This window comes from Apaloderma vittatum, unplaced genomic scaffold, assembly GCF_000703405.1.
Source record: "Apaloderma vittatum isolate BGI_N311 unplaced genomic scaffold, ASM70340v1 scaffold3597, whole genome shotgun sequence".
Classification (NCBI taxonomy): domain Eukaryota; kingdom Metazoa; phylum Chordata; class Aves; order Trogoniformes; family Trogonidae; genus Apaloderma; species Apaloderma vittatum.
Genome location: NW_009726500.1, coordinates 19,865 through 30,730, shown reverse-complemented (window position 1 = coordinate 30,730; position 10,866 = coordinate 19,865). Strand labels below are relative to the sequence as shown.

At 40.3% G+C, this 10,866-nt stretch overlaps 1 protein-coding gene across 1 annotated transcript in view; it reads left to right on the top strand.

Moving 5' to 3' along the window:
• The window catches only part of SLC5A7 (solute carrier family 5 (sodium/choline cotransporter), member 7), a 20,777-nt gene extending 10,413 nt beyond the window's left edge, over nt 1–10,364 (top strand). Inside the window, exons 4-8 of the mRNA XM_009873290.1 lie at nt 3,756–3,904; nt 5,796–5,939; nt 7,801–7,954; nt 8,778–8,995; nt 9,741–10,364. Coding sequence (XP_009871592.1) covers nt 3,756–3,904; nt 5,796–5,939; nt 7,801–7,954; nt 8,778–8,995; nt 9,741–10,364 — 1,289 coding nt within the window. The remainder of the gene's footprint in view (nt 1–3,755; nt 3,905–5,795; nt 5,940–7,800; nt 7,955–8,777; nt 8,996–9,740) is intronic.
• The last annotated feature ends 502 nt before the right edge of the window (nt 10,365–10,866 follow it).

The window sequence follows — 10,866 nt, the reverse complement described above, 5'->3', positions numbered from 1 at the left end:
AAGAGAGGGCTCACATCTTGTGAAAGAGATCTGAGTCTGTAATCTTTAAGCAATAAACTTTGAAGACTCACTGTACAACAAAACACCACCAGGCAGGTCCCTGCATCTCCTATCCACCGCACACCCTGTTGTGTTCTACTGCCAGAAATTTTCCATCTATCTGGTCAAGAATATTCATCTACAATACCTTCAAGGACTAAAAGTTATTGCAACATCCTCCATTTAATTTATCCTAATTAAGAGGAGATTTTTTTTATTTTAAAAAACAAACAAAAAACCCAAACAAACATGGTTTTAAAACACTGCAATCACTTGAAATACCTAATACATCTAAGGGAAATGTATAGCTGTGATCCTTGCTGCTGGGAGGGCAATACAGGAGGGCACAAGCAATTCAGGAGGTTTCTTGAATGCACTGACGGTAACTTCTGGAAATAATTGATCAGATGGCTGGTGAAGGGAAGTGCTCTGTTCAACCTGTTACTCACAAACAAGGAAGAACTAGTTGGGTATGTGAAGGCTGGATGCAGACTTGACTGCAGTGTTCATGAGATGGTGGTATTCAGGGTCCTGAGAGGAGGGGAAAAGACGAAGAACAGGACCACAACGGTGGACTCCAGGAGAGTATAGCTTTGTTTCTCCAGGCACTTGGCTGTAGAAATCATATGGGAGACAGCCCTGGAGAGGAGTCAAGGTGACCTGCTTGATATTCAGGGATCGCCTCCTCCAAGCTCAAATACAGTCCACCCTGGCAAACAGGAAAACAAGCAAAACTGGCAGCACACCTGCATGGATGAAAAAGGAGCTCCTGAGTAGATTCAGAAATTAAAAGGAAGCATTCAAGCAGTGGAAGCAAGGACAGGTGACCTAGAAGGAATACAGGACTCTATCAAAGCATGCAGAGAGGAGTTTAGAAAAGCCAAAGCCCACCTGGATTTGAACCTGGCAAGAAACCTGTATTTGAACCTGGATTGGAAGGGTAGTAAGAAAGGCTTCTATGAGCATATAAAGTAGGGAAAATGTGGACTCTTGTTGAATGGGACAGGGGACCTGGTGGCAAAGGGTATGGAACTCAGTGCCTTCTCTGCTTCGTTCTTTGCTGGTAAGATGAGCCTTCAGGAAACCCAAGACCCTGATAACTCTAGGAAAGTCCAGGGCAAGGAAGGCTTGCTGGAGGAGGATCAAATTCAAAAACATTTAAATTAACTGGACAGACACAATTTCATGGGAACTCATGGGATGCATCCAGTGAGTGCTGTGGGAGCTGGCTGATAGCATTGTAAGAATACTCTCAGTAACCTTCAGAAGACTGTAGTAATCAGAGGTGTTCCTGAAGACTTTAGGAAAACAAATGTCGCTCCCACTTTCAAGAAGGGCAAAAAAAAGGATACCAGGAACTAAAGGCTGATCAGCCTAACTTCAATCCCTTGGAAAGCAATGGAGCAAATACTCCTGGAAACTACTTCCAAACCAATGTAGGTCAGGAAGGAGATCAGGAGAAGTCAGCATGGATTTATGGAGAGGAAATAATTCCTGACCAACCTGACATCTTCTATAATGAGCTGACTGGCTGGGTTCATGAAGGGAGAGTAGGGCATGTTGTGGATTTCAGAAAGGGTTTTTTACACCATCTCCTGTAATATCCTTATAGACAAACAGATCAAGTATAGACTGGATAAGTGGACAGTGAGGAGAGTTGAAAACTGATTGAACTGCTGGTCTCAGAGGGCTGTGATCAGCAACATGGAAGCCACCAGGTGGCCAGTTACCAGTTGTGTACCCCAGGGATCAATACTGGGTCCTGCATTATGTAACACCTGTCCGATGGGACCAAGTGCATCTTCAGCTAGTTTGCACAAAATAAAAACTGAGGCGGTGCTGATAGACCAGATGATTATATTGCCATTCGGAAGGACCTCAATCAGCTGCCCTCAGGAACTTCATGAAGTTCAACAAAGGGAAATGCTAAGTCTTGCGCCTTGGGGAGGTACAACCTGATGTCCCAGTACAGGCTGGAGGCTGACTAGCTGGAAAGCAGGTTTGCAGAAAAGAGCCTGAGAGTCTTAAAAGGCAGTGAAGTTGACTATGACTCAGCAATGTGCCCTTGTGGTAAAGAAAGCAAATGGCAGCCTTGGGGCTGCATTAGAAGGACCACTGCCAGCAGATTGAGGGAGTCTCACGCTGGTGAGACTCATCTGAAGTGCTGGATCCAGTGCTCCCCAAAACAAGAGACACAGACATACTGGAGAGAGTCCAATGAAGAGGTGCAAAGATGATTAAGGGACTGGGGTATCTGGTATGTAAGGAAAGGATGACAGAGCTGGGACTGCTCAACCTGGAGAGGAGAAGACTCAGGGGACTCTTATGCACATGCATAAATACCTGATCTGGCAGTAAGGGGAGTGGAATAAAGAAGACAGAGACAGGCTCATCTGTGCACTGCCCCATGGCAAGACAAAAGACAATGGGCACAAGCAGAACTACAGGAAATTCCATTTCAATTTAATTTATTTTTTTTTCATTGGGAGAGGTCAAATACTGGCAGGAACTTGACTGTATAAAAGGTGAGAACCCTGGGCAGTTAGGCGCGCTTTCTGCCCACTGCAAAAAGATTGCTGCATGTGCCGTGGTTGTGGTTGTCACAGGACCGAAGGGTGGTGATCTTTCTTTTTCTATCACTTTCCTTTCTTTCTAGTCTTAACAGAAAACTATCTCTGGCAAGGTCAGCTCTTTTGCTCACTAATGGCTCTTCATTGTGAGGTGTGTTGATTGCGCAGACAACTGAAACACATCCTTGTTAGTTCTTTGTTGACTGATAAATAAAACTGGTGTTAGGATCTTTGGTGTCACTCACCTTAATCCTAGCCTGGGAATCTGTGAACCTGAGTAATTGTCCTGAAAGCTCACGACGTGACAGTTACCCAGAAAAGTTGTGACATCTCCATCCTTGTAGGCATTCAAGAATCGACTGAACATGATTCTGAGCAAATTGTTCCAGCTGACACTGCTTGAGTGGGGACTTGGGCTAGACAATCTCTAGAGCTGCTTTTCAGTCTCAGAAACTCTTTGATTCTATGAGCTCTTTTGCAGAGACTGACTGATCAGCTCAACAGTGTTGTTTGTTTTCAACAAACGAAATCTGCTTGGTGATGCTTAGAAAAGTTCTTGGTTTCTAAGTGGAGGATGGATTCTCCAGTTTGCAAAGAAACCTGCCTTTGTCCCATGCAAACAATTCAAGGACACTATAGAAGGGTCAGTGGGCAACTGTCTCTATAGCTGATGCCTCCTCTACTCCTTCATTGGTCAAAAGCGGCTAGCTCAGAGAGTAAGTGGAGAAGTGTGTGATATGTTTCAGCAGACCTCCCCAGTGATACGCTTGTTCCCATAAGGCTGCAACTCATCCAGGGAGGCCTCAGCTCTCTGTGTGTGGCTGCTTTTCTCCAAAAAAAACAAGAGAGTGTAGTCCTTCCAGAGCTTGAGCAATGCAAGGAAAGGCTATTGAGACCCTTCACTCTTCCATTTTATAAGAACCCTTTAAATGATAGATGCTAAACGTAGACCAACAGGGGCCTTCCTTTTCCCACTTCTTTCAGTGGTGTAGGAGTGTGCAGAAGACAGAGGGGGGAATATCTTCATGCTGTTGCTAAGTATCAGACCAGCACCTGTATATGGAACTTAACAAAAGTGATCCTTCTCATCAGATATACTGCGACTAACATATACACTAACACACAGTGCTTTGTTTTTCTTCATAGGTGCCACTATAAGTGTGATCATTGACATTAATGTCAATATTTCAGTCATTGTTTCTGCCCTGATTGCAACTATGTACACACTTGTGGGTGGGCTGTATTCTGTGGCCTACACTGATGTAGTTCAACTCTTCTGCATCTTCCTGGGTCTGGTAAGTTTAGCTTTATTTCCGTTCTTCATTGAGGATTTTTCCCTGAGCATTATGATGACTGCTGAGACCTATTGCCCAGATTTAGTTTTGGAACTGTGTCTTCACTGAAAGCATGGAGGAGGAATATCTCCACTTGCAGAATTTAAAGAGTCTGCATTTACATCAGCATACAGCCCATGCTTTAACAACAGTGCTGATCAGAAGACCAGATTCTGTGCCTTTTTTTCCCAGCCAGTCTGATAGTACAAACACTCTTGCAATTTTCCTTTTGACTGTATGTCTAACCCAAAATAGGACTGGCATGGATTCCTTCCCAGTCTATCCAAACGACTGTGGCACAGGCACTGGAAGGAGGCATCAGACGTAGGAAGCAGTTAGTAAAGTAGTCCAGAAACCCTGACACTTGACCTGCAGGACTCATACTCTCCTGTTTCTCTTTCCTGTAGCTGTCACCTACTCACACAGCTTAGTTAACCTCCTGTTTTAAATCACCTCCTTGTTTTTCTCTCATTTCCTTACAACATCCTTGGAGACTACAGTATAGAAAGTCTCACCAGATGACCTTGCTATTTGAATATGATGGCATGAATATTCACTCCTCGGCTATCAATAAGAGGCTAGCGGGTATCCTTTTATTTACTGCTGTTCTTTCAGCTCTCCTATGAAAATTGTCAATGCAACAGGGCTCAGATCACAGGTGCGCAAAGAAGCTGCTGTCTCTCTTTGCCAGTGGCGGTAAAAGATAGTCACAGGTGTGCAGAGATCTGAGCCTGAAATAAATGGGGTGGTTCAAGGTGAAGGAACTGAACAGCACCCTGGGGACCCAGAATTGTTTCCCTGCTTTCACCAGAGTTCTTGTGCAGTTTTAGGGAAATTGCCTCAGCCAGTGCTCACACAGGTGGTCACTAACCAACCCTGTGTCTGTCCTCACTCTGCGGCATCCTGCTGTGAGGCCTACAGCCTTATTTGCAGAAGCACTAAGCATTCCCTGTTGTTACTGACTTCATAGGAATAGTGCTAAATACCCTGAAAAAGTAAATCCAAGTTCCAGCTGGCCACCTCAAATGAGAAGTTATTCCAAATCTTCTTCTCTCATACCTTTGTTCACCACTCGCACAGTGAGTCTCCTTCCATAACATGCATGTTAATATTTGTGAACCATTCAGCTTCTACATATGCTGTGCATTACATAAATTCCCAAAACTGTAGATAAATCAAAATACAGAAATGCTTCTCCAGCAAAAGCATCTCTTGCACTGCTAAAGACCTTTATCCTGGGGGAATATTAACATGTGACCCTGTATTAAGGGCAGCATAAACCTGACAGAGAGAGGAAAGCAAATGAAGTGCTCTAACACTGGGCTACTAAGTGGTTTGGAGCAAGAGAAGTGAGGTTCACCAACAGCACCGCTTTCTTGTCATGATATAGTTTTGTGTTATATTAAAACCACGTTCCTAAGCCTTCACATGTGTTTGTGATGGCTCATGCTTGTATACTGGCAAATCCTGATGCTGTTGCGCTCAGGTTTATATGTAGATGTTTCTTTACAGTGTGGTCCAGCAAGGAGCGTAAGGAATATACGTGGAGTTTAGGGAAAATAAAATGAAGATGTATAAAATTGTCTTTGCCATTGAATTTGTGATTTATCCTGACTAATTCTCTGCTCATACTTGTACTCTCCAAGACAGAGGTAAGCCATCCATATGAAGCTGTCTGGATTTTGGAGATGTTCCACTGGCACATAACCTGATGTTTCTCCAAGTCAGCTCAGAAATTTGGCATTAGACTTGTAGCACACAAGAAGAAAACTAGATGAAGGTTAATATTGAAATTTCACAGATTTAAAATGCCTTCTTTAGACCTGAACAAAGTGTTTCTCTTTGCTAACAGTGGGTCAGCGTGCCCTTTGCGATGTCCCATCCTGCAGTGACAGACATTGGATTCACAGCTGTGCAGCAGGTGCACCAAGCACCTTGGCTCGGAACTATCAATTCACTTGACATTTACACATGGCTGGACAATTTCCTTTTACTGGTAAGTGATGTCCTGTATGAAGGAATGAAGCATTTAAGCACTCACTCTGAGTTACTGTGACAACTGAAAATAATGGAGTCTAGTTAAGAGTTTCCAGGAAAATGCAAAACTTTTACCCTCTTGACTTCTGCTCAATATTTCTGCACGTTTGAATGATTGCATTGAAATATCAGTAGAATATTGTAGCACAGCTGTCAAATTCAGCATTGCTAGGAATGCAATTTAAATATCAAGCTGAAAGAGTTGACTTATGCTGAAATTAGTTAAAAGTGTACAGCCAATACTTAACTGATGTCATTGTTGGCAAAGGAATTTATACATTGCAGAAGGTAATAAATACGTTATACAAATGATTAAATATGCCTCAGGTATAGGTGGCGTAGAAAAAGCTTTGCGGAGATGGGTGGATGGATGAATTTATATGTGCACACATGCCTGAATGAACTGCAGGCTTTCATTGTTTAATACCTATGTATTACACATGGGATTGATGGTTATTAAGCACTTTCAATTAGAAGATCTGCCAACACATGCTAACAATTTTCAGTGTCCCTGAGCTACTCTACACTGTTTTTATTATCATATTGTACTTTGGGATTCTTTTTTCTGTTTTTTTTCCCCCAACCAAAAATCTTCATTTTTTTCTCATACTTATGCTGTTAAAATATGTTATTTTACCCAGCATAAATTTTTTAGAGATCTCAGAGAGCCAAAGTCTGACAGTAGTTCAAGCAGCCGTATTCTGTCTAGTAAGCCTGAAGATTTCATCGCTGTTAGTGACCAAAGGAAAGCTTTGTTGTTGCTAAATCGTTTCACATTTTCTTTTCATCTTGTTTGTTTCATTATAGCTCAAGAAATTTACATATGCTTGGAAAGCTTGGTTAAAGGTTCATTATTAATGATGCAAAGGAAAATAGTCATAAATAGCAAGTCAAAATCAGAGTTGTCTGTAAAACATTCATTTGGTCCCTATGTGTGCATGATACATATATGAAACACCTGCATACACACTATTTGGTCCAAATGCCTCCTGCCTCATTTAATGTGTAGAACTGGGCTGTGCACATTTAGCGAGTGATTTAATTTTGTTTCCATGCAGTTTAGTCTTAGGCAGTTATTTACTTAGTGGAGACTATTGAACTTCTGCTTTCAAGGCAGAATTGTTAGCACTTAGTTTTTCAACCTTTGATAATAGTATTTTTCATCATATTTTGCAAAGGTAATTTTAAGTCTAATCAGGAACTTCACTGCTGTATACCCAAACGAAGAGAAGCGTTGCTACCATAATAGGAAAATTTCTTTTACTGATTTATCTTTACTTTCTATTGGTATATTTGATTAAAATAATGGGAGAATAATTTTTCAGATACTTGTGTTCAAAGTGTGCAGAATTTGTTGCCCTGTTTTAATGGCCACACGCATTCACAAAGGAAGACAAAATCTTGCCTTCAAATCTTATGGAAGAATAATCTCATTCTATCTTGGGGAGGGTACTGGAGGCCAAATTCTCCAAATATGAAATATGGCAATAGTATTCTATAAAATTTTGTAAGATTTCATCAAATATTTATGCAGCTCACAATACTTAGGGATTACAGGACTGTAAGTGCTAAGTGTTGTTGCTAATCGTACTAACAAATAACTTGTCTAAAAGAATGGGATTTAAGTGGATTTATAAAGGTTTAATATCACTTGTGAGAATTATAGTTACAGCTATCATTGATATTCAATAAATAAATGAAAGAGCAGCAACACGACATTCAGCATTCAAGTGATGCTTCTATATGGTCTGTATATGGTGTTATTAAAAAAATTTCAGTGTTAGCCCCCAATGATGGGATGATGCTGATTATGTTTGCAGACCTTAGGAGGAATCCCATGGCAAGCATATTTCCAGCGAGTTCTTTCCTCGTCCTCTGCCACATATGCTCAAGTTTTGTCATTTCTGGCTGCTTTTGGTTGTTTTGTCATGGCTCTTCCTGCAGTACTCATTGGTGCAATTGGAGCATCTACAGGTAAAACATTAAATATTAATAATTAAATAAATGTAAAATTAATAGCATAATAAATTCATGAAAGCCCTAAAATGCTTATGTTGGATATAATCTATCCAGGTGACATCAATAATCAACTTATGACTTCTTTGACGGATGATTACACTGAAAAATAATATTATAGAATGTTCCTTCCAGGGGAAATTGCTTCTACTCAACAGGCTGAGATTAAGTAATTTTGCTTGTTCTAGGTATATACAGATGTCATATTTCCATTTAAAGTTTGAATTAGATTCTGATACTCTTATTTGGTTCAAACAGTAATAACTGCAAAATAACTTTCTATTTTAGTCTTTTATCAGGAATTTCTTATCTTGATCAAAATACCCCTGTCAAGTTCTTCGTCATAGTGAGAGAGATGCCCATCATGGTGACCATGTAGCTAAACTGATTGAAATGTTGTTAGAAATGTTTAACACATGGATTTGAGCTTTGAGTCTGTAATCCAGGAAAACAGTTAAACACATCACAAATAGACTTGTTTTATTGAGGAAAACTGCATTTATGAAGTTTCAGTATTAAACGTTCTACTGGATAACCATAGGCTGTGGTCAGACTTAGCTTAGAGATAGAGAAAAATGCCGAGCAGAACAAAATCTGCCCACTGGAAACCAGTGGTCTAGTGACTCTCTAAAATACCATTGCTCCAGCTGTGGCAACAGTTTGGTCATGGAATGTGGCTAAAAATGTGCCAATATGAATATCTCACTATACATGAAGTCAAGAGATGCTGTTGCTGATGACTACTTATGTTACTAATGATGTACGGGTGTCCATATTGCAGCCTGGAACGAGACCAAGTATGGTTTCCCTGACCCCATGGCTAAAAAAGAAGCAGATATGATTTTGCCAATCGTGCTCCAATACCTTTGCCCAGTCTATATCTCCTTCTTTGGCCTCGGCGCTGTATCTGCTGCTGTGATGTCATCAGCCGACTCTTCAATTTTATCAGCAAGTTCTATGTTTGCTCGGAACATTTACCAGCTTTCCTTTCGGCAAAATGTAAGATTACATTTTGATTTTTACTTTTAGAGAATATTTTACATGAGCCCTTAACTAGGTGATACATGGGCTGTAATTTCATAATGAAACACCTCTTTCATGTTCCTGTCTATGACTTGAAAAAGTATAGCATTTTGTTCCTAATGGTATATTGAATAAACTGAAAGTCATAAAAATACTTATGGTAGTGACTGATGACAGAGGTGAAAGAGGTATCTCAGGGGAGGCAGCTTTCAAGAGTTCTCATAGCACTGCAGTTTATCCAAACAGTTCCTAATTATTGCTGCAACCATTAAGCTTTACTTAAATCCTTAACAAAAAGACACAACTTTCTGAATTATTGATCAATCAGAAAATCATTTGACAAGAGAATGGGCTAGCGTATCAGAGTTTTTCTTAGGAAATGAGGAGAAGAAGAAATTCTCATGCAGACAGTTTTTTCTTATTGGGCCATATTGTGCTTTTATTTAAAAGTAATTTCTAACATTACCATTGTTTTATTCTTTGACACATTATCAAAATTTTCGTTATGCTCAAAGCTTAACAATGTTGAGAATGGCAGCCATAACCCTTGGGGTTTTTTTTCTCTGCTCTGGAGATGGAGATGGAGATAGAGACATATTAGTTTGCAAATATTGAATAAGTTGTGCAAAATTTCCTTTTACATATTGACTCTGTGCAAAAATGTAGGCATACCTATGCTGCCATGAAAACAAACCCACCTAACACTGCCCTTTTTTTGCAGGCCTCAGACAGGGAAATCGTGTGGGTCATGAGAATCACCATTTTTCTGTTTGGAGCGTCAGCAACAGCAATGGCACTGCTAGCTTCATCAGTGTATGGCCTGTGGTACCTCAGCTCTGACCTTGTTTATATCATCATATTCCCCCAGCTCCTCTGTGTGCTATTTATTAAAGGAACCAACACCTATGGTGCCATTGCAGGATATTTATTTGGCCTTGTTCTCAGAGTAACTGGAGGAGAACCTTACCTCTACCTTCAGCCCTTGATCTATTATCCTGGCTGCTATCCAGATGAAAATAACATCTATATCCAGCGATTCCCATTTAAAACACTCGCAATGCTTACCTCCTTCTTTACTAACATTATAGTGTCCTACTTAGCCAAATACTTATTTGAGAGTGGGACTTTGCCACCAAAGCTGGACTTCCTTGACGCTGTTGTTGCCAGGTACAGTAGAGAACACATGGACAAAGCAACTCTTGTAAAAAGTGACAATATTGTACTAAATGAACTTGCACCTGTGAATCCACGACACAGTCTAACTTTGAGCTCAACATTCACAAACAAGGAAGCCTTCAATTATGTTGATTCGAGTCCAGAGCTGTCGAACGCTGAAGATAATTAAAAAGTCACATAGCCACAGGCAAAGCAATGCAGAGAAGGATATTCTACAAAGAGTAATAGGAGGCATTTTATCAGAAGAAAAGCAAGAACTGGGAATAAAATGCCACTGCACAATTCTTTGTTTCTAGGAGCTGGAGCAACCCATGGGAGGACTCTTTTCTGTTATTATCGAACATGTTGGATGAGATCTGAGATACACTCAGATTCCATTCTTGTTGCCTGGATCTATGTACTGTGTAATTAAAAAAAAAAATTACAGTTGAAAATATATGTAGCAGAAAAAGTGCAACAGTTATTTAGCTAGGACATTGTATGAAGAGATTATAATACAGTCACTCTGAAATACTATCAATCAATTTTATACTGGCATTAAGAGAAAATATATCGTCACAGCTATAAGTGATTTATTACTAAAAAGCTGGTTGCTTGAGCAAAGACAGATAAATGTCTTCCCTGGGTTTTTGGTCTGTTCCTTTTTTTCCTCATAACGAAATTCACATAAT